This window comes from Natator depressus, chromosome 1, assembly GCF_965152275.1.
Source record: "Natator depressus isolate rNatDep1 chromosome 1, rNatDep2.hap1, whole genome shotgun sequence".
NCBI classification, from domain to species: domain Eukaryota; kingdom Metazoa; phylum Chordata; order Testudines; family Cheloniidae; genus Natator; species Natator depressus.
In genome coordinates this window covers 259,195,285-259,219,980 of record NC_134234.1, presented here as the reverse complement: position 1 = coordinate 259,219,980, position 24,696 = coordinate 259,195,285, and the positions used below count along the sequence as shown (strand labels likewise).

Here is a 24,696-nt window from a genome sequence, read left to right as displayed (position 1 = left end):
CACACAGGTAGGGACACACCAAGCTGCAAAGGCGCACAGACACTGAGATCAACTCTGTGTGGGAAGACTCATCTCGGGGATTGCCTAGCACTCAAGTACACACCTCCTTTGGGGTGCAAACCCAAAATTATATTGTCTTGCGCTGCCCAGAAAACTGTACAGTGTATGCTCATGAAATTCGCTCCCTCCCTCAATGTGGAGGAAGATTTGCACAGCTTTTCCCCCTCCCCGTTATGAATTGCACAAACTGAGTTTTAGAAAACAAAACAAGTTTATTAACAACAAAGGATAAATGTTAAGTGATTATAAGGGATAGCAAACAGATCAAAGCAGATTACTGAGCAAATAAAACAAAACACAAAAACTAAGCTTAATACACTAAAGTAACTGGTTAATAGTAGCAAATTCTCACCATAAGTGTTGTTTTAGGCAGGTTGCAAAGTTTCTTGAAGGTAAACTGCACTGCTTGCAGCTTCGATCTCCAGGAATTCCTTTCACAGGCTAGACCTTTCTTGCCTGGGCTCAGCCCCTGCCCCCCTCCCCCTTTGTTTGTTGAGGTGTTTTCAGAAGTCTTTCTTCTTGGGTGGGGAGAGTGTAGAGAAGAACCAAGATTAACTCATTCCCCAGCCTTAAATACGATTTACATATGGTGGGAATCCTTTGTTTTGATTTCTCCCCACCTCCTCCCAGTGGAAAAATACCAGAAGTCCAAGATGGAATTCAGTACCAGGTGACATGATTACATGACCCTGCAGTGTCAAAGCAGCATCCCAGGAAGCTTCTCAGGAAGGAGGGAGATTAGCATCTTCAAAGTCCTATTGTTCTCCCTAATGACCCATTCCAGGCTCATTGCATTCTGTCTGGTAGGCAGTCCCCAGGTGCAAACACAGTTGTAATGGGTACATAGTCAATATTCCTAACTTCAGATACAGAAATGATACAGGCATACAGATAGGATCATCGTATCCAGTAAATCATAACTTTTCCAACGATACCTCACGTGACCCATCTTGCATAAAACACATCTTAGTTATGCCATGTTCATATCATAACATATTTCTGTGAAGAGTATGGGGAGTAGTGTCACATATCCCATGGTCCTTACTTGGCTGCTGAGCTGTGCACGTGCTGGGATTTTTCTTGCAGTGCATTGTGGGATACATAGTGGAAGCGAGTGGTATTCTGGGACTGGGGTTAAATTTCACAAATCCCATAAATCTGCTCCCTCCTTCCCATGCTTCCTCTCTTTCTGGGCAAGTTAGTGCCATTTTCAAATTGCCGTCGGCCAGCATGGATGCAACAGTATGTTGTGCTGCTCTACTGCCAATACGCAGAGGCTGAGAGGACTTTATATGAGCTCTTGGCAGTGGGTGGCTTTGGTTTTGGATTTCACCTAAAGCAGCAGCTGCGGTAGGAGGAGGAGGAAGAGGACGACACTGAGCTGTGCCTGGAGCAGCTTCACAAAGTGCTGCACCGTTTCTGGGCTTCAGAAACCAGCATTGATTAGTGGGAGAGAATCATTCTCAGACCTGGCATGACGAGCAGTGGCAACAGTACAACTCCCAGTTACAAGGCATATGTACCTCAGCCAGGAGCAGTAGCCTTACTACCTTTATGGGCATGCAGTGTCTGTGCCTACGTCTGCCACATGTGAACTGTGAATATTAATCAAACTTTTTTTTCCTGTAACAACTCTCTCAAACTTTTGAATTCCACACAACTATATAGTATCATTATTTGATTCTGCTGCATTATGGGAGGAAAAGGATGCGGCTGTGCTTGCACCATATGGCTACCATTTTGAGCATGTGAATGGGGTTAGGGCAAGGGTGGCACTCACCAGGCTGGAGAGATGTGGGAAGGGAGAAGGAAATTGGCAGATGGATATGTGCTCCCTGTGGGATGGGTTTGTAGAGAGCTGATGGCCAAGGATTCAGTATGAGATAGAAGTCCATTGCCCAGCTAGTCCAGCAGCCATTTTGAAAATATTTTCAGGGGTGAGAACTAATGGCATTGGTGAGGGAGGGGGGGAAGGTGGGACTAGAGTTGCCAGGCATCTGGCTTTTGACTGGAATGCCCAGTCAAAAAGGCACCCTGTCGGCTCCGGTCAGTACTACTGACTAGGCCGTAAAAGTCTTGTCAGCAGTGCAGCAGGGCTAAGGTAGGCTCCCTACCCAGCTCTGTGCAGCTCCCGGAAGCCGCTGACATGTCCCTGCAGCCCCTAGGTTCAGGGGCGGCCAATGGAAGCTGCAGGGGTGGCACCTCTGGGCAGGGGCAGCGCACAGAGCTGCCTGGCTGTCCCACGCCTAGGAGCCGCAGGGACATACCGGCCCCTTCTGGGAGCTGCCTGAGGTAAGCACCATCCAGAGCCTGCACCCTGAACCCCCTCACACATCCCAACCCCCTGCTCCAGCCCTGAGCTTCCCCTTGCACACAAACTTCCTCCCAGACCCCACACTTTGCACCCCCTCCTGCACTCCAAACCCCTCAGCCCCATCCCATCCCTGACCCCACATCAGAGCCTGCACATCCCCCACACACTCCAACCCTGTGCCCCAGCCCAGAGCCCCCTCCTGCACCCCTTGGCCCTACTCCAGAGCCCACACCCCTAGCCGAAGCCCTCACCCCCTCCTACACCCAAACCCCCTGCCCCAGACCAGTGAAAATGAGCAAGGATGGGGGAGAGTGAGTGACGGGGGGGGGGGAGATGGAGTGAGCGTGGGCATGGCCTCTGTGAAGGGGCGTCGCAAGGGTTTCCATTTTCTGCAATCAGAAAGTTGGCATCCCTAAGTGGGGCCTGAAGAATGGAAACGCTTCTAGCTCACATCCACCAAAAATGGTAGCAGTGGAACCACGCAGGTAAACAGAAAAGCTAGTCATCGATGTCCGCAAAACAGTGTGGTATAGCAGTTGGAGGACTACCTAAGTAATTCATAGCAACAACATGTACATGAATAGACTGAACTAATGCAATTCACACCAAACTTAGTCCACTTTAAAAGAGGACACCAGAATTCACACCAAATAGAGAGTCGGTTGCAATGTGTATATGGTTGCAATGTGTATACACAGGCATTTTTAATCCATACTAATGTGCATTAGCCCAGAATAACACCTCCCACCCCCTATGTAGACAAGTCATAAGAACCTGAATAACACTGAGTGCCTTTAAAAGACGTAATCCCATGCACACACTTCCAGGGGTGTCAGTGACCTCCATAAGTGACCACTCTCCTTTAGACCTATTAAGGAATGGATTTCATGGGCTGGACACCTAAAATGTGCGGGTGGGGGGAGGAATGGGGAAAGAGATGCAAAATAATAAGAGCCTTTCTGCCTTGCTGCTCCCACAGCACCAAAAATAGAATGAGCCTCAAGCAAAGGGCAGCAGGAATGTGAGATTTCAGTGTTTAACAAACTGAATAAGCAGTTGCTTTGTTTCTTCCTAAATTAGAAGTTGACTGACTCTCTCGCCCCAAAACATGGGAGTTTCCAACCTTCTCCTCTGCCAAAGCCCATGTGATAAATGAAAGTGTGGGGGCGGGGGAGTCAGCCAGCCAGTTAGCTATAAAATCCCTCTTAGTAGCTGTTCTTTACTTGCTTTACCTGTAAAGGGTTAAAAATGTGATGTATAGGTAAAAGGAAGGGAGTGGGCACCTGACCAAAAGAGCCAATGGGAAGGCTAGAACTTTTTAAAACTGGGGAAAAATCTTCCCCTTTGTTTCTCTGTGGTTGTTCTCAGGAGAAGCAGACAGGAAGTAACTATGCTTTAAAAAGCTTGGGGCCAGATATGAAAAATCATTGGTATCATACCTAGAAACTACTCATTTGAAACCCCAGATATGTAAGTAGATCAGGAAATATCTAGGAAGACATGATTAGGTTTATTTCTTTTTTTATTTCTTTATGGCTTGTGGACTCCTCTGTGCTAACCCCAAATGTTTTTGTTTTGCTTGTAACCTTTAAGCTGGACCTCAAGAAAGTTATTCTTGACACTTAATCCTTATAAGTGGTTTTTTTTTTTTTAAATCTAGCAATAGCCTGAGTTTCCAGATTTATTTTCTTTCTTTTTGTTTTTAATAAAATTTACCTTTTTTAAGAATGGGATTGGATTTTGTGTCCTAAGAGGTTTGTGCACATGTTGTTTAATTAGCTGGTGGCAACAGCTGATTTCCTTTGTTTTTCTTTCTCCGCTCTTCCCCGGAAGGGAGGGGAAAGGGCTTGAGGGTACCCCACAACTGTGCCTTCCTGGGTTCTCAAAGGGGTTTTGCACTTGGGTGGTGGCAGCATCTACCCATCCAAGGTCAGAGAAAAGCTGTAACCTTGGGAGTTTAATACAAGCCTGGAGTGGCCAATATTAATTTTTAGAATCCTTGCAGGCCCCCACATTCTGCACTCGAAATGCCAGAGTGGGGAATCAGCCTTGACAGCCCAGCACTACCTTTGCTTTCCTTTCCCCTGACATTGTGTTTCTGAAGAGAAAGAGAGGAGGAAATGTTAATGTTTGCAGTTTAGAGAATTTCCACTTCTGGGGAAATTCATAATTTGGGTTCAGATTCAGTGTAACTGATTAACCTTTTTATGGCTCGGAACTAAGTCTCAGATGTTGGCTCCCTGCATTCAGTGATATCTTGGATGAATGCTGGGAAAAGGGGAATGATGGAGCCACTTAAACAAGGTAGCAAACCCAGAAAATGTCAACAAAGGGGCTTTGGCACCTTCCATATGTCTGTGCCCACTTCACTATTGCAGTCTTCATCCTGCTTCCATTGGGGGACCTCTGGGAATTGTTGGGCCCCTGAGATCACATGGTCCATAGGCAGTTTTGGAGGCCAATCCTGCACAAAGGCATAGCAACTGTGAGCGCCAATCTAAGGCCAGAGTGTCAGAAACAGGGCAGACACCCCAAACTGGTGGTATATTCTATAATCAGATTTCACCAATCCAGTAACAAACATGAATTCCTGGATCACTATATTAGTCTTACCATGGAGTCACAGCCAGTCCCCTTAGACTCTCTAGCCTATCTTGCCACGAAGATAAACCGGACTTTGTGATAATGGTCACTATACTAAATATCACATCACATTAGGTTACTCCCAATCCCAGAGATCAGTTGCTTACCTCAGACCAGTTGCTACTCTAGATGTTACCAAAAACAATGCTGGCAGCCAACTAACTTTAAGCTAACTAAAGATTTATCAACTAAGAAAAAGAAATGAGAAGGTAAAGCAGGTAAAATACATTAATAAATGAGTCAAATTTTGTAAGTCCAAAACGACAGCAGAGCTGTAGCAATCTGCTAGTTTTCCAAAAGTCCCTCAAGGTCACTACCGGGTTTACAATGGCTCTGGTGGCACCATAGCACCAGGCCCACACGTGGAAGGGGCCCACAAAGGGTTAATCCAGCCCTGGCCACACCCCAGCAATGTGAAGGGTCAGCAACTTCCCAGCGATGGCTAAAACACTCAGCAGCCCTGCTCAGGGTTACCCAGAAAATCAAAAAACCAAACAGTATTAAACTCTAATGTTTTTAGTGCATTAAACTCTATAAGTATCACGGCTGGCCAAGCCTGTAAGGTCCCAATTCAGCTCACACTGATGGCAGTGTGAAGATTTCCAGTGACTTAAATGGGAGTTGGATCAGGTCCTAAATCAATTATCCCTCTCATGGGCCCATGACTGTTGGTGGCTGAGGTCAGGACAGATTCTGAGTCCAGATAAGGATTTAATGTTTCTCCAGCCTCCGGCTGCTGGATCATCAGAACTCTTGGCTGCCCACTTCTCTAGCATTACAACTAGATTCTGTCTAGTCCACTACTTACCTAGCCCCTGTTGCCGTAGTATCTGAGCGTCTCCTGAGTATTTTAAACTAGAAATAGCAATAAAAAACTCTCTCTCGTCCTTTCCTGGCTGTAGGAGAAAAAGCTCAATCAGGCTGTAGGCTTTGTGTTTGTTGGCTTGCTTCTGTTGGTGGGTGTGACTGAGGAGGGGTGTTGTATATAGAGCTGAGCAAATTTTCACAGGAAACTTTTTTGGGGCAATAAACACCAGAAAATTTGGCAACAGCCAAACATTTGGAAATTCATGTCAGTTTTGCCACATTTTTCATTTTGAGTTTTTTACGTCAAGCTGAAAAATGCCAAATGGACTGTTTCAATATTTTTCTGACCAAAGAATTTTGATAGTTTAGTTGGAGACAACTTTGTTTCAAATGTTCATTTAATTTTATTTTTAAATGCAACAGCTCAAATCAAAATAAAACATTTCAATTTTGTGGAAACAAAACATTTCAATCGAGCCAAAATGAGACTTACTTTTTGTTGATTTATTTTTGAATTTTCAATTTGCTGAAAATGTTCAAGATTTACATTTTCATTTTGAACTGTAACGGTTTTTTTTAATTGTGAAATTTCCAACAAGCCAAAAAATCAATTTTTCACTCAGTTCTACTGTGAAGACTCCCATTTACTTCAATAGAAATTGGATTGTGTCCGAAATCAAGCTCCCACTACCAAGGCAGCAAATCTCTTGGCCTTCTACGCTGGTTTTGCAAAGAGATTGTCTGTCCACTGCTCTGGATACCATCAACACATTTAAACACGTCCCACATATTTAAAACTATAAATAGCAATAATAGTCTCTTTTTCAGCCTGCAGGAGAGCTGCATTAAATTGCTTCTAGGTCAGGGGAGTGTGAGTGGGCGAAGGGGGACAGTGTACAAATAGACTATTATAAGAAAGCGAAGTCAAAGAAATTGGTTTTGCATTCGGTGTGGAAAGTTTGGAAGAGACATTTGCTGTTTTAATAGAAGCATGGAGCAAAGCGCTTTGCCTAAGCCAGGCACAGCTCGGCCAGAGGTTTCACAGTACAAGGAGTTGGATCGCAGAACAGGGGCTTCAGAAGAGACCACCAGGTATGCTGGGCAGTGAGAACTCAGTGGGTAATCACAGCACGTGTAATACGAGCTCTAAGTTTCTGTTTAAAAATGGTTGTGAAACTCTCATGCAGAGTTCTTCCTGTTGTCAGTGTTTGCAGGCAGAGACAGCATCATTTATTTTTTTTTAATCTGAGCATTTGCAAATTTCAATCCAGGTTGAAGACCACAGATATTTGCAACCAAAAATGACAAAATTCTGCAAAATATCCTCCCCCTGAATGAAATCTTAAAGTGCCTTGATTTTCCCCCAGTTAGAAAATTGCCATTTTTGTTGAAAGTGGTTTCACTGCAAAATGATTGTTCCCGCACATACTGCGAGGGGAAAACAGGGTTTGCTTTTTCACTGACCACTGCTGAACTTGACCTTTTCCGCTCATTTGAGTTCACCCGCAGGCACCACACACACACACACATCCTGAATCATCCCATGGTCAGCTGCAAAAGCTTGGCCAGTATGTGTTTGTGCAGTAAGTCTTAACTATAGATGGAGTGGAGCTGCACAATTCAGCTCCAAAGCTGGACTTCCCCTAAAATTTGCGGTTATTTGAATCTGGAGTTTTGGGTCTGATCATTGTACAGATGGAGCAAGCTCAAGCTGCACAGTTTGGAACCTGTTTCAGTTTCAAAAGAGAGGTTTTCAACCGCAGTGACACCCAGTGAAGAACCAGAGAACTGCTCCTTCCGTTAATATTAGACAGCAGTTCATGAGCCAGCCTTAGAAGAGAATTATAGACTTGCAGTTACCAATGGCCCCAGGCTCCCTCATCCTTTATCTGACACTGGGGTTCGGTGGCAGGGGGTCAGATCCTTACTCAGTCATTAACTGAATTGCAGGAATATCTTGAACCTGCAAAACTGAGCTGGAAATCTCTCCAGAACAATATTGGCATTTCTGGTCCTTGGAAGAACCAGGAAACAGAGAAGCATCCATGAAACTGAAAAATATCTTTAGAATGCTACAACCTATTTCCATCTTTCTCTTTTTCTAACTGACGCTCTCTAAAATAAAGGTATCTTTAAAATACTGAACACTGGGTTTAAGCAAAATAGCAAGCCAGATTTTTTTTCCAACCTCTGAAATGGTTTTAGATTCAGTTTAAGTTTTGTGTGGTGAGTTCTTATTTTATCTTACCCAGTTCATCCTGCCCTAGTGATAATTGCTAATCTATTTTAGGGTTTTATACTGTCTCCCATCCCTTCCACATAAAATCAGTAGTAATGGTGAAGTCTTGAGTGGATTTCACGGAGACCCTGGCACTTCACTCTTTTTGGGGTAAAACATCTGCTTGGTGTAGGGTTTTTTGTTTTGACATTTTTAGATTGTATTAGTTTCCTCTTTTTTCTGTGATGGTACGGGTTTACTGGATAGAAGTGTTGTTAGTGTTGTCACTCTTATGTTGGAAAGACTTCTAATGAGTTATCGGTCATCCTCAGTAGCTCTCTGCCTTCCAGAGGTGAAAGTGAGGCTCCACAGGATGAGCTCACAAATTTGGATGAAACCAAGATGGAACAACGGGTGAAATATGTGGAAGACAAACTCAGGTAAGTTTGGTGATCTGAAATTATATTCCATTTTAGACGCCTACACCTGGGGCCAAACTAGTGTTCATGTTCCTAATGGATCCCTGAGGTTCACACTGTTCTTGTCATTTGTCCTCCTTGCCTTTTATTGAGACGCTGTTCCTTTCTTTGGCTAGAGGGACAATGTGTGGCCCTTCTTGTCTCCAGAGGCTCAGTGATCTGCCTTGGCACCATTGCTTGGCGCTGACTCCTAGAGAAAGAGGCAGAGAGAGGGTGGCTAAGATCATCACAGGTCTCCCACATGGCAGGGCAGAGCCATGGCCACCCAGCTAGGCAGATGTGTTTTTAGCCATATAAATCTTGACTGTTTCGATTTTTTTGCTGAAGTGCTGACTAAGAATTTTGGGAGGGGCTTCAACTTTTGCAGATGTTATTACTTTATGGATATTTTATTAACTCTAATCCCTTTGCATCATTCTTTGCCTGACGGAAGGGAAATGAATGCTCGATTTGAAGGCGCAGAGAAACGACTAGAAGTTTTGCAAGAACGGTTCAGGTAAGTGGGGAGGGTCAGGCCTCAATGAGAGTGAAAAATATTGTGATTCTTTCTCAAGTATCTACCATATCAAAGAAGTCTTGTATGTTTTCATGTGGACTTTCTCCTTACTTGTGGGTGTTGATACTAAAATATCAACATGCCTAGTGATTGGACCAGCTACATTTCTCTGACTTGGCATTGCTGTCCATGGTCAGGTCCTGAGGCTGCTACCAACTTCAGTTTGTCTTGCAATGCAAATCTGACAGTGTGATGTAACACCACGGCCTTATAATGCTGTGTGATTTCCATCTTGAAATCATGTCATGTCGTGAAACACTATGATGAATTTTAGCTCCATTCCAAATCGTTTTCTGAATAGGTAATACCCCCTTGTGCATCAGCGGGACACAGGATAAAGCCACCCTTCCTGATATAGAAAGGGCAGGTGGTAAACATATACTTGGCAGGACTGTGAGTGCAGCTGCCATGACATACTCTGCTCCTAGAGGAAAGGGAGAGTCCTGCATTACTTAGCAGTGACATCTTAACAGCTATTTAAGGGGTGGCATTGACGAACTCCTAAAGGAAGGGTGGCAGCTGGGATTCTGGTGAGGGTGGAAAGGGGTGAACTGTGGGGGAGAGAAGAGAGGCAGTACCCTAGAGATGCAATTCACAAGCATAAAATGCCAAAATGAATCCTCCAAAAAGATCAAGAATAGTGATGAGCAAATTTCAAACAGGTTGGTTCCAATTAACACACAAAAGTAAGGATTTTCTTTAGCCTTATCTGAGTCCCATATAACTGGGCTGGAAATTGGATAAGAACAGGCTTTAGTGTGAGATTTCCTGCAACTTCTGTGCCTGGTCAGGATGGCATTACAATGACAACAGCCTATCTCCATGGCATTTTGGAGTTTCCAATCCCAGCTAGAAAAAGGAAATACAGAGGCCACCAAGATAAGGGGGAGGGATAGCTCAGTGGTTTGAGCATTGGCCTGCTAAACCCATGGTTGGGAGTTCAATCTTTGAGGGGGCTGTTTGGGGCAAAAATTGGGGATTGGCCCTGCTTTGAGTGGGGGTTTGGACTAGTTGACCTCCTGAGGTCCCTTCCAATCTTGATATTCTATGATAAGGGAAATAGCTAAGCAATCTTTTTCAAACCTGAAAGGTTTTTCTTAGAATTTTGTCAAACTCAAGACTTGGTTGATGTAGCACAAAGGTTCAGGTTGTTAACAGAAAGTGATCCATGATACAGAGATTGGAGCTAGATCCAAATTTCCCCCCAGGGGCACCATCAATGGCAGATTAAGCTTTTGTGGGGCTCTGGCCAGAGCAAGTAGGGCCCCTCCACTCCTTCCTCCTGCAGTCCCCCCACCCTCCTGCTGGGAAAATAGGGGCAGGAGCGCTGGGTGGGCAGAGCACGTTAGGGCGTGGGGGTGTCCCTTTTTCTGGGGCTCCCCAATTGGCTGGGGCCCCTGGGTGCAGGCCCCCTTACCCCAGTGGCTAGTCTGCCAGTGGGCACCATTTAAGGGGAGCAGAGCGGGGGGGCTCTTGCCACACACACACCCCTGCCCAAGTTTAAAACAGGAGGTTTCTTGTTCCCTGGAGAAACTCTTCACTGCAGCACAGCATGTTTGTGGAATGTAGGTTCTTCAGAGGAGGGGGGCTGCTCCCAGCTTGTGCCCCTGGGGCAGGGAGTCAGTATTTTGTTTACAAACAGAGGCAGGGGATTAAGATAAGAAAGGGCTGGTGATTAAATCAAGGATCTGGAAGTCATTAATGAGCCTGTAAAACAGGAATCCCTCTGCAGGGGGTGTTGAAGAGAGAATGCAGAAGAAACTCAGAAGAAATACAGGGGAGCCCTCTGAGCCAAGGTTACATTCAGAAAAGAGGGAGATGTGAGCGATGTGGGTGAAAAGAAGGGGCCAAACCGCAGGGAAGGGATAGCAGTGTGGTATAGAGAAGTTCCCACTCTACCTGTGGTACTTATGTGGCCCCATCACCATAGTATCTGAGCACCTCACAACGTCTAACCTATTTCTCCTCACAGCCCTGGTGAGGTAGAGCAGTGCTGTTATCCCCATTGTACAGATGGGGGCACTGAGGCCTTGTCTACACTACAAAGTTTGGTTGGCAAAAGTTAAAACTGCTGTTGCATGTCCACACTAGCTCCTTGTATCGGCAGAGTGCATCCACACTAGTATCTGTTGCATCAATACAGAGAGCAGTGCACTGTGGGTACCTATCCCACTGTGCAACTGGCCTCAGGGTGCTTTGGGGCGGGTTTGCAATGCCTCATGGGACAGGTACAGTGTTTTTTTTAGAATTTTGTCAAACTCAAGACTTGGTTGATGTAGGACAAAGGTTCAAGTTGTTAACAGAAAGTGATCCATGATACAGCGATTGGGGCTAGATCCAAATTCCCCCTCAAATTCAGACCAAGTTGGATCCAGAGATTTTGTTCAACCAAGTACAGTAGGCTAGTTGTAAAGGCCGGATCCGGATCTGGATCTGGATCTGGATCTGAACTTCTCCAAAGTTCAGTTTTCTGGGTTTATTCCCATCTGCGTTTTTTTTTCTGGGTTTATTCCCATCTGCGTTTTTTATTCAACATTGTTTGTCTCATCTGTAGTCAAGAAGCAGCAAGTGAGACTGATTGCTGTGAGTATTGTGTATTTTTGTTGCTATTCTGTGAATTGCCTCTTCACCTGGGGCCAGTCACCCTCCTCCCATCTGTCTAGTACATCTGTCACCTGTGAACTTGTTGGGGCTCTAGAAATACAACCTTGTGAACAAACTTCATGAAGGTGCATGAAGACAGCAGCACACATGTCAGTGCTCAGGGAAAAGGGGATATTGACTTCAGTGGGTGCTGGATCAGACCATAGTTTGTAATACACATTAACTTCCTCCTGAGTATAAATATCTGGGCTAGCAAATCCCTGCTGTATCTAAATGAATCCTATTAAGTGCCTTGATGTATTCAACCTGTGGAACAAGAAATCATGTCATGACATTGCGTCACTGTATGACAACATTACATCCTGCCTCCACAGTGTAACAAAACTGCATTTGGCGGTGGCAGCATCACAACATTGCAAGGCCATAAATACATCTGGGACAATAACTGTCCTGTGAGTTGGGCTTGCAGAATAGATGGGTGAGAAGCTGAGACTGTCTCATAACTTCTGGAATGGGTGGCTAACCCTCGTCTTCTCTTGTGCATCATTGGTTGGTTGGTGATATTTATTTTGTCCATGAATCTGTTTCATGGAGCTTCCCAGAATGGTCAGTGCAGAAAAGTTTCATCAGAAGGAGGAAGAATGTGAAAAGCTGAAGAAAGAAAAAAGAGTCTTCGAGCAAATGTAGGGGATTTGTAAATATTTCCTCCAGAGCTTATCTTTCTACAAAGAGCCTGATCCTTTTCCCAACACTGTAAAGCAGAGGTGGGCAAACAATGGCCTGCGGGTCACATCCGGCCCACGAGACCCTTCTGCCCGGCCCCTGAGCTCCTGGCCTGGGAGGCTTGCCCCCGGCCCCTCCCCTGCTGTTCCCCCTCCCCCACAGCCTCAGCTCACTGCGCTGCCGGCGCAATGCTCTGGGCGGCAGGGCTGCGAGCTCCTGGGGCAGCGCAGCTGCAGAGCCCGGCCTGACTCGGTGCTCTGTGCTGCGCGGTGGCATGGCTGGCTCCAGCCAGGCGGCGCAGCTGTAGCTCCGCCAGTCACCGGTGCTCCAGGCAGCGCGGTAAGGGGGCACGGAGTAGGGGAGTTCGGGGGGAGGGGTGGATAGGGGGCAGGGTGGTCAGAGGGGGGTTGAGTGGGGGCAGGGGTCCCGGGGGGGCAGTCAGGAAGGAGAGGGGGTTGGATGGGTCGGTGGGGGTTCTGGGGGCAGTCAGGGGACAGGGAGAAGGGGGTTTGGTTGGGGCAGGAGTCCCAGGGGGGCAGTCAGGGGCAGGGGTTCTGGGGGCAGTCAGGGAGAAGGGGTAGTTGGATGAGGCAGGGGTCCCGGGGGGGTAGTCAGGACAGAGAGGGGGGTTGGAGGGGGGGCAGGGGGCAGTCAGGGGCAGGGGTTCCGGAGGCAGTCAGGGGACAGGAAGAAGGGGGGTTGGATAGGGCAGAGGTCCTGGGGGGGCTGTCAGGAATGAGAGGAGGGGTTGGATGGGACAGCAGGGTCAGTCAGGGGACAGTGAGCGGGGGGGGGGTATGGATGGGGCAAAGGTCCTGGGGGGGCTGACAGGGAACAGGGGGGGTTGGATGGGGCAGGAGTCCCGGGGGGGGCATCAGGGGGCGAGAAGCAGGGAGGGGATAGGGGGCGGAAGCCGGGCCACGCCTGGCTGTTTGGGGAGGCACAGCCTCCCCTAACCGGCCCTCCATACAATTTCTGAAACCCGATGTGGCCCTCAGGCCAAAAAGTTTGCCCGCCCCTGCTGTAACGCCTCTATGCCATCTTGGCAGCTGAAGTGTCCCCTCTCCAGATGCTCAGCCTCCATGGAGCCTGTGTGCTACTGGCTACAGTGAGATGGGCGACTATGGCAGCTCTGTGTCTGCCCCAAAACCCAAGTGCAGATGAAAGAGGCAAGCTCTCGAGACAAAACCCAAGTGCTGTTTAGATCATGGTAGCTGCCACGTGCGGAATATCGCTGTGAGAGTGATATTTTTCCAGGCAGAATCTGGCACACCCGGATGCTCCCTGGTCAGGCAGATATCAGTTTAGGGTTGGGAAGTGCAGAGTAGAGGCTGTGTCTTGTGAATTGTATGGCAATTCATAAAGTATTTCCAGATTATTATTAGTTATCCCTTTATGAATATCCCTTTATTCTTGATGTTTCTCCTTTGTATCTAGCACTTTCATTTTAAAATGAACTTTTTAACCCACCTTTTAGACCTGGATTGGAGCCTGTCTTGGCCAATGCAATGGGAAGCCATAAGTTCTCCGAGAACCTGAATGACCCTTGTCAAGAATCAGATGTGCTGGAGATGTACCACAGGCTCAGGACACATGAATGGGAGAAAGCCAAATGTGCTACAAATGGCTCTGCCTTCCCAATGACGTATGAAAAAGGTAGCACCATAATTAAGGTTTGTTTCTGTTCATATCCTAGAACTCAAATGTATAAAGTCTTGGAAAAAATAATAGCACTGTAGGAGCCAGTCTAATGACCTGGCATTTAGGACTTGCATGCTCAAGCAGGAAACTAGATGTGACCTAAGCACCTCTTGATGCCAACTGGCCGAGGACATAGAGTTACGGGGATCCGCTGGTTTCATCAAAAGAATGTCAGGTGTGGTCTCTAATGAAAGCCTGTGTCACACGTGACATCATAATCATTGTAAAAGGAATGTATGGAGAATACGTGAAGAGTTAAGTGTATCTGCTGAAAATTCGGCTCTGTGGGACTGGTAGTTGAAGGCAGGTCACTGAAATGTAGTGCATCATGAGACAAACTGTCCAGACAGGAGGAGGGCGATACTTATCTCTCTGGTGGGCTGTTATGTGTCTTACAATAGAATTCTATTCCCATACCGAGTCAAATGCTCATTAAGAGTTTGCGGAGACTTCAGAAGGAAATTAACTGAAAGAGATAAACAGGCAAGGGAGCCCTCTTTTCAGGTGAAGATCAAAGGTCTGTCCTGGTATATCTGGGGGGTGCAGGGAGATGCTCTGGCATCCTTCAGTCTGTGAAGACAAGTTTCCAGCTGGCTTGATTTTATGAAAGGGGGATCTCAGCCATCTTGGTTGAAAATGCTGGGGAAAAGCCTGGGAGTAAACTCTCCTGTAAAAGACAGGGGAATACCTTGTGAGTTTAGCTTAGGCTGTAACAAGCATGTTATGGTTTATATGTAACCAGTATTGTTACTTACTATCATTTGAATCTCTGCATTTTGATAAAAAAAGCCTTATTCTTGTTTCACTATCCATGTATCTAAGTGCTGTATGTTAAGTGGAGTGGTGATCCTGAGTTGACTCTAGTAAGCTGGTGTGTCCTGGGTGCAGAAAATCTGAGAGTTCTAAGAGTGTTCAATGAATTAGAGGCTGGATGCTCCAGGGGGACACACAGAGGACTCAGGAGTTGCTGGGTTTCTCTTGCTAACCTGTACAGAGAAGTGAGGCCTGCAGAGGCCTGGAAAGCAGGGCTTGTGTTGCCAGAGTCTGGGGGAGTCGGGGAGCTGACGCACAGCAGGTAGAGACAAGATGTCGTCATGCTAAGGGCCAGTGGTAGCGAGATGCCTCACAACCCTACATGCCCCTGGGAAGTGTCCCACTAGGGTCAGCTACTAAGTTGTTAGCTCTTATTTTCCAGCCCAGCAGGGCCTATGGAATGCCATGGAGACCAACCTAATGGTGCTGCACATTCCTGGCATTCAGACGAGCAGGTTCAATTTCTCGTTGCCATTTCTCAATCCAACTAGGCATCAGCTGAGAGTGTTGCAGCATCTTGTCTGGTTTCCTTGTGATTCCTTGTGCTGAGCCACATAGGAGATCTAATTTTGATTTTTAATTATTGCTTCAAGGCTGGGTGTATTGGGGAAAAAATTATCACTGTACAATTAAGAGGACAGCACAGGTGCACAGAAATGGAGTAACTTTTGTCAGAAATGTATGCACCAATTGTGCAGTGGGAGGCGCCCACACTGGCACTCACTTAATTGATTAACTTTTAGCTATTAGTGAGATAACTTCAATCCCTGACAGCTGCCTGAAGCATTTTTGCACATGGATTCAAGTTGCATTTTTACTGATTAAGGGATATTTCAGTCGAATGAGCTCTCTACTGCAGATGAGGCTTAAGTCTTGTATGTACTGCACCATGACTCTTGAGCCTCATCAGAATTTACAGTGCTCTGTTGTTACCTTTGCACTGCAGACTGTGTTTTCCAAATGTGAAGAAGAGCTGTCACAAAGACTGGAGCGAATTTTTGAACTCCTTGAGATTCCAGTTTCAAAGAAAACTACAAGCTTCTTTGACAGCCAACAGGTATTTAACATTATAGGGCAGTAGGACTTGGGTAGCAGCAGGAAGCTGGGTAACCTGCTTAGATCTGCCACCTCTCTACCGCCTTATTCACAAGAGGGAAATATATCAAGTGTCCCACAGTTGCTCAACCTGGTTCAGCACCACCAGCGTGAGAGATGCTGGAAGCCCTAACGTAGACAGGCAGCTACAATGGAAATAACCTGAGCTAAATTGTGAGATGTGCAGGACAGGCAGAGCAGAGGGGAGAACTGTGATTCCTTTATATTTGTAATTGGTGTGATAGGAGAATGACTGAGTCATATGTAGTGTGGTAGGTCACATGACTGAGACACACTAATCCTGTCATTGACTGGCTGGAATGCACTTACAAGAGTTAGAAATGTCCTTTCAACCCCATGTCCCAGTCTGGACATTTGCCCAAACCCTTGGCGCTGGAAGTTTCCAAATCACAATTGGGCCAATAACCAGGAAGTGGATTATTCCCATTTCATATCGGCTAACTCAGGCTGTTTTGTTCTTTGTTTGGTTTGTAGTTGCCTCCTGGGCTGGCAAGAGAGATAAAGAATCACCTTAAAAATCTTTATTTTAACTATGGAGAAGACTATTACCAAGACAAGATTGGGGTGAGTAAATGCCAAGCCTGGGAAGGGGGTTCCATTTCCAAACATGTCTGTGAAACTCACAGTATTAAAAGACACACCACTGAGTTCTGTGCTGTATTGTCCACTTCTACCATGGGGGTGGGATTCACCAAACCCCAAGAATTTTCCTGTCCAGCCCCTCCCTTTCCACCACCACCCCCCAAAGGGCAGGTCTACACGTAAAACACTGCAGCGGTGCAACTGTAGCGCTTCAGTGAAGATGCTACTATGCCTACAGAAGAAATCCCTCTGTGAGAGGAAGTAGCTATGTTGACGGGCGAAGCCCTTCTGTCGACCTCGCACTGACTACACGGCGGGCTAGGTTGATATAAATGCGTTTCTTGGGGAGTGGATTTTTCACTCCCCCTCAGGGATGTAGTTAAAATGCCAAAGTATGTTTGTAGTGTAGCTGCACATCATGGTAACGCCTCTGGCTGAGGAGCTCTAGATGCTCCTCCCTTCACACCCTGTTGATGCCACACCTTCCATGAGCCAGAAGGGGCTGATAGAGAATGTGCATCTGGCTTCTGTGCTTGGCCATGAGAGCTGGGCATACATTACGTTGTGCTATGTGGAACTGGGACAACAGTATGTGGGTGGAACCCTGATTTCAATACCTATATTTCAGTTCTATAAAACCAGATTCTGTCCAGTTTCTTGTGGTAAATGTCTATCAGGGCTGAAATGGAGCTGTGTGGTCAGCCTGCAATTTGGACATTTCAAAAATCTCTGGTTTCTCTGGTCTCCGGAAAGGCTTTGTTTGGATATGTGGGAGAAAAGGCAGCCCATGAATATTGTCAGGCCTCTGGCAGGCTGAGTCCCATAACCTAGAACTTCTCCTGATGGGGAGATCAGACTAAATAAAACCCTGGATGTGTCTCTCTCACTACTATCAGTTCTGGCTTATGAATTCCATTACTGGTGTTAGTTACTTCATATTTATAAGCTGCAAACTGAGTCAAAGGGTGGTGGTAGAATCTGCTTAACAATTAGCATAAGAATATTGCAAAACCCCTACGATACTCACTGTCCTCACTTTATTTTCAGCCTTCACTTTCTCCTGATCTACAGACGTTTCAGCCACTTGCACATTTCACAGCAGAGTGCTACAAAATTTACTGTTTGTTACTTCTTCAGAACCCGCCCATTAAAGCTGTGTGGCCCACAGAGGAAAGAATCCCCATCTCTTGCATACAGCATGTGGACGATAAAAACGTGGAGGATAGGATGCCATTAAACTTTCTGTGGCCCGTGCTGGCATGTGGGAGACTAGTGTACAAGAAAGCTGTAATCTATGATTAAATGGAATGGTGTTTGGAATTCAATTATACCTCTGTGTTATAAAACAATAAAAAAAAATAGTGAAACAGCAGCCTTGCAGTTTGTCTTTTTTAGTCAGGAAATGCCCAGGTTTTAGCTCTTGTAGCATATGATCTGGAAGGGGATGACACACAGAGACCACTGGTGCCTGCTGGCAAAGGGTTCACTGCTTTATAGCAGCAATCCTAACAGGCTTGACAAGCTCACTATACTTTGCATATAGCTTTCATAGTAGTTATCCATAAAGAATGCCATGAGAGGTCTCAAATTAAAACCAGGGTTGCACTGGTCATTAATAGGGTTGTGAAATGTATGTACAGATATTATGTGAGGAGTTATGTGCCTGTACTGGAAATATGTTTAGATTCGGTATCAAGGTATGAGTCACCAACCAAAGAGGAAGGCAGGTTTTCTTTCAGACAGGAGATAATGTGTCTTTCTCTGCCAAAATGTAAATTAAGATTGTAATCTAGCACAGTGGAATCCTCATCTACAAAGGAAGTCAACAGAGACACGTGAAGTCAATAGAGAAGAACACACTGGAAAAAACAAGTGATGGGGAAGTGATACCGCCCCTGACTAGAGACAATGAACTTTGGGAGATATAGGGAAAAGACAAAAAGACACCCTTTTATCCTGCACCTAGGAAGTAAATCAACAGTAGTTTACATTTGTGAAAACAGGATCTCAACCAAGCTTCGCTGAAAAGCTGCAGAAAAGGCTTTGGGTAAAATAAACTTCTTTAGAAACGGGTTTGGCTTGTGAACTTAAGTTTAGTCTCTGGAAAGCATGTATTAATTTTCTTGTATATGTAACCATTCTGTTTCCATTAGCCTTACTCACTAATCATTTGAATCTCTGTTCTTTGTTAATAGTTAATAGTTTAATAGCTTAGTCTTGTTTTTACTATAAATATATCTAAGTGCTGTGGTGTTAAGCAAAGCAGTAATCCTGAGATAAATCATTCAAGTTAGTATGTGCACTGTCCTTTTGAGGACAGCAGGCCTGGTATTTCTGTGAGTGTTCAGTGGATAAAGTGCTGGACACTACAGGGGAATGCCTCAAAGGGGCTTGGGCACTTGGGTACACCTATTGCTAACCTGCAAGATTTGGGTGGCTAAAAGGCTATTGGTATTAAGGAGCTGACACCCAGCTAAGCACAAGCAAGTTTCCCTCTCACTGGAGGTGGGGGATGGGGGAATAACATGGTGACTCACAGTCCTAGGCTTTTGCAACAGATCAGCCCCTTCAGTTATACAAATGCTACACACAGTAGGAGACCTGGTTCTTTTATTTTGTAGCATCATCTGCATAGGAGACATTTGATTGCTTGTTCCTGGTTAAGACCACTGGGACTAAAATGTTTCATTCCTGCCCTTCCATCAATACCTACGAATGAATGGCCCTGATCCAGCAATCCTTTCTCAGGCAAAACTTGTATTGACTTCCATAGGAGTTTTGCCCAGCTATGTACAGCAGGACTGGGCCCCAGAGCATTTAAGCACTGGACTTACATGATTTTTTCAGGCCCTTTATCATTACCATCCATTGTATCTGATCCAATCAGACAATTAAGTCAGAGAGTCCTCTTCCCCCCAGAAATGCTCTCCCTCCTATGCAGGTTTCTCAGCATGTGCTCATAAGCTTGGAGATCTGGCTTGGGAAGGCAGTTTATGAAATCCAATGCAAAGAACTAAATGAAAGTGACCAGTCTCACTTGTTTGTCTTGTTACTGAAGGGCTGGTAAACTATCAGATTCCCTCTTAATATTCCTCAGCGGGTGCTTGGCTTCTCTGCATGCTCTCTGGGGGAAATTCTTCAACGTCCACTTCCAGGAACTGAAATATGCCATCCAGCTCCTTGTCAAAATGCTTTCTAGTAGACATGCTCCTTACAGAAGATACAATCCAGATCTGAATGGGAACAGAAACATTGGGATGGGAAAGGCCCGAGATTTAAATCTGGATGGGGATAGGCATGGACAAACTGACCTGCAAACCGCCATAACAAACACCATATCTACTGCAATGCCTAGAAGGTTGTGAGAACGCATGGCTGTTATGGTTTGGTTTCTCATTTCTGTTCGCCCTGTCACACCTTTCTACTCCTGGAATGCAAAACATGGACACAGTATTATCCATTCAAACTGACCTATTAATTTCTGCATCTAACTTTGGACTCGCCAAGATTCCCATCTTCAAACAAATTATCTAGCATCTCATCTTAGAATTATAAGACAGGACAAGAGTACAATGTCCAAGCCAACACAATGTACTATTTATTATGGTGTAACATGCCTTGGTTAATAAAACATAAAATGAAAATAAAGAGGCTGAAGGTTAATCCAAGTTACATTGTTCTTTTCTATTCAATCAGTCAATATAATAACACAGTGACTATTTGTATTTATAAAGCACCTCTCCCCCAAAGTACTACACATTTAGTGTCATTTAAAAATAGTCAGGGAGGAGCTAAAACAAATCTCAAGGAGGAGTGACTTCCAGAAGATCACCCAAGTGAGGACAAAAATGCCTACCACCTGGTCTGTAGTGGAGGGATCCCTGAAAAGCTGGTGACTTCAGAATATAAATATAACCCAGAGAAAAAGGCTCCAGAATGAGATCTTGAATCTGGCCAGGGTCTGTACCATTAAGAACCCAGATCCCCAGCTGTTGTCAATTGTTGCAGCTCCACTGATGTAATGGAGCGACAATGATTTACACCAGCTGGGAAGGTGACCTAAAATCTTTTAAAAAACTATCTGGGCCAAATTAAACTCCAGCTCCTGCTTTGCAGCGAGTCAGTGTAAAGAGTGCAGGGTGTGCCTAACATGATCATAGCTGCCAACAGCCTTGACCAACAGAAAGTGAAATGGGTAATACCTCAGAAAGACAAGAGGTCCATAAGCCAGTTCAGTCCCCAACATAAGCTAGAGCAGCTCCAAAGTCTGGTCTAACTTATGTCCTGGCAGCAGCTGTCCCCAAGGAACCATTCAGACGCTCAACATAACATAAGAATTAGGGCTGTTAAGCGATTAAAAAACTTAATTGTGATTAATTGCACTGTTAAATAATAGAATACCATTTATTTAAATATTTTTGGATGTTTTCTACATTTTCAGATATTCTGATTTCAGTTACAACACAGAATACTAAGTGTACAGTGCTCACTTTATATTTATTTTTGATTACAAGTATTTGCACCGTAAACAAAATAAATGCTATTTTTCAATTCGCCTCATACAAGTACTGTAGTGCAATCTTTTTATCAAAAAAGTTAAACTTGCAAATGTAGAATTATGTACAAAAAAACTGCATTCAAAAATAAAACAATGTAAAATTTTAGAGCCTGCAAGTCCACTCAGTCTTACTTTTTGTTCAGTCAGTCACTCAGACAAATAAGTTTGTTTACATTTGCAGGAGATAATGCTGCCTGCTTCTTGTTTACAGTGTCACCTGAAAGTGCGAACAGGCGGTCACATGGCACTGTTGTAGCCGGCATCACAAGATATTTACTTGCCAGTTGTGCTAAAGATTCACATGTCCCTTCATGCTTCAACCACCGTTCCAAGGGACATGCCTCCATGCTGATGACGGGTTCTGCTCCATTACAATCCAAAGCAGTGCAGACTGACGCATGTTCATTTTCATTATCTAAGTCAGATGCCACTAGCAGAAGGTTGATTTTCCTTTTTGGTGGTTCAGGTTCTGTAGTTTCTGCATTGGCGTGTTGCTCTTTTAAGACTTCTGAAAGCATGCTCCACACCTCGTCCCTCTCAGATTTTGGAAGGCACTTCAGATTCTTAAACCTTGTGTCGAGTGATGTAGCTATCTTTAGAAATCTCACATTGGTACCTTTTTTGCATTTTGTCAAATCTGCAGGGAAAGTGTTCTTAAAATGAACAACATGTGCTGGGTCATCATCCGATACTGCTATAACATGAAATATATGGCAGAATGTGGGTAAAACAGAGCAGGGGACATACAATTCTCCCCCAGGGAGTTCAGTCACAAATTTAATTAACACACTATTTTTTAATGAGCGTCATCAGCATGAAAGCATGTCCTCTGGAATGCTTGAAGGAGCATACGAATGTTTAGTATATCTGGCACATAAATACCTTGCAATGCCAGCTACAAACGTGCCATTGAAATGCCTGTTCTTACTTTCTGGTGACATTGTAAATAAGAAGCAGGCAGCATTATCTCCTATAAATGTAAACAAACTTGTTTGTCTTAGCGATTGGCTGAACAAGAAGTAGGACTGAGTGGACTTGTAGGCTCTGAAGTTTTACATTGTTTTGTTTTTGAGTGCAGTTATGTAATAAAAATAATCTATATTTGTAAATTGCACTTTCACGATAAAGAGATTGCACTATAATACTTGAATGAGGTGAACTGAAAAATACTATTTCTTTATCATTTTTACAGTGCAAATATTTGTAATGAAAAATATACACTTTGATTTCAATTACAAGACAGAATACAACATATATGAAAATGTAGAAAAACATCCAAAATATTTAATACATTTTCAATTGGTATTCTATTAAGTGCGATTAATCGCGATTAATTTTTTTAATTGCGATTAATTTTGTTGAATTAATTGCGTGAGTTAACTACGATTAATCAACAGACCTAATAAGAATATAAGAACATCTATACTGGGTCAGACCAAAGGTTCATCTAGCCCAGTAGCCTGTCTTCTGACAGTGGCCAATGCCAGGTGCCCCAGAGGGAATGAACAGAACAGGTAATCATCAAGAGATCCATCCCCCATCACCCATTCCCAGCTTCTGGCAAACAGAGGCTAGGGACACCACCTCTGCCCATCCTGGCTAATAGCCATTGATGGACCTATCCTCCATGAACTTTCTAGTTCTTTTTTGAACCCTGTTATAGTCTTGGCCTTTACAACATCCTCTGGCAAAGAGTTCCACAGGTTGACTGTGCGTTGTATGAAAAAATACTTCCTTTTGTTTGTTTTAAACCTGTTGCCTATTAATTTCATTTGGTGACCCCTAGTTCTTGTGTTATGAGAAGGAATAAATAAATAACACTTCCTTTTTTACTTTCTACATACCAGTTATGAGTTCTGCAGCCATACCCACTCCCTCTCCCCACATGCCTCCTCCCTCCCCCGGCACAATACGAAACTTGGGGCTGCAAATGGGAAGCAGTAAAGGCCCATTCTGCAGGCCCTATGCCACTAGCGAATCCCTCTTACACTGAGTTGGTGGAAGCAGATTCCCCAGTGGGAAGATCTGTTTGGTTTTCATCCTCTTTGCTCTGCAGGAGCAGTGTAAAGGAGCCACACAGCAGCCCAGAATCACAGCCCAAGTGTGCCTTGCTACTGTGCACAGGGCTCATTACCTTTCCAGCAGATGCCACACCTTCAGAGATATATTTTGACAGACCAGGAAACAACATCTCTGTCATCTCATTTCTCTTTCGTAGTCCTTTGTTCATAACATTAATCTCCTTCCAGAATGTTTTCACTTTCGAAATCACCATCTGGATTTTGGTTAAATGCTTGGATACCTCTTTCAAGTGCTTTATTGTCCCCTAGAGTAGCTAGTGAACAATATGCAAACATAAGCCATTTCAGCAAACAATGATTTGCATAAACATCTCTCTCTTCTGGAAAAAAAATTATCGAATAGCTAGTTAAAGCTATCCTATCTATACATTTTCTATAGGAGAAATCTCATTCTCTATTGCAATTTTTAGGTTTTCAAAGTAATTTTCTATGAAACTTTATGGGTTTCATTCTTACTAAATTCTGTAGGACTTTTCCATAAGGTACTAAAACAAAATCAGTTCTTACCTATTTGGTGACCAAGCATGCTTTGCAGGAAAGTAGAAAAGAGAGCATTTTGCACCTTTATGAAAAAGAAAAAGAAACAAACAAAGCTGCAAACTAGAGATGTGGTACTAAATGTTAGAGACACGGTCAGTCAGTTTAGGGCAGGCAAATCTCATTGCATCAAACTTATTTTAAACTGCATTACAAATAGATGTGTTACCATTACGTTAGATATCAAAGATGAAGCGTCTTCTTTAACTTTAACTCTTCTCCTGCAATGCTGGAAATGCTGGGCTAGAACTTGCCAGCCAGAAAGTGAGACTAACTAGGAAGAAATGTGAGACGGTGATAGATAGCTGGGCCTGAGCAAAAGGAACAAATGGTCAGGGGACATGTCTGACTGAAGCATGTGGTGTAGGTATGGCACTTGTATCAGACAAGACTTGTTTTTTGTGAGCTGCACTTGGTTATTCTAGGACAGGGGCGGGCAAACTTTTTGGCCTGAGGGCCGCATTGGGTTTTGGAAATTGTATGGAGGGCTGGTTAGGGGAGGGGGTCGTGGCCCGGCCCCCACCTCCTATCTGCCCCCCCCCCCAGGACTCCTGCCCCATCCAACCCCCCCCGCCCCCGTTCCCTGACAGCCCCGCTGGGACACCTGCCCTATCCGCACCACCCCGCTCCCTGTCCCCTGACTGCCCCCAGACCTCCACCCCTAACTGCCCCCCACCACACCATTCAACCCCTCCTCTCATTCCTGACTGCCTCCCCGGGACCCCTGTCCCATCCAACCACCCCTTCTCCCTGACCGCCCCCGGACCCTTCGCCCCTAACTGGCCCCCCCACCCCATTCAACCCCCCCTCCTTCCTGACTGCCCCCCCCGCGACTCCTGCCCCATCCACCCCCTCGATCCCTGTCACCTGACTGCCCCCCGCCGCCCCATCCAACTCCTCCTCT

At 45.0% G+C, this 24,696-nt stretch overlaps 1 protein-coding gene across 1 annotated transcript; it reads left to right on the top strand.

The window, feature by feature from the left end:
• Positions 1-6,667: 6,667 nt before the first annotated feature.
• Positions 6,668-17,918, top strand: LOC141988719 (uncharacterized). Its single transcript, XM_074954670.1, has 7 exons — positions 6,668-6,916; positions 8,393-8,482; positions 8,955-9,017; positions 13,882-14,077; positions 15,865-15,975; positions 16,509-16,598; positions 17,664-17,918. The coding sequence occupies exons 1-7, from the start codon at positions 6,816-6,818 to the stop codon at positions 17,916-17,918; spliced, it is 906 nt and encodes a 301-aa protein (XP_074810771.1). The 5' UTR covers positions 6,668-6,815.
• Positions 17,919-24,696: the final 6,778 nt, after the last annotated feature.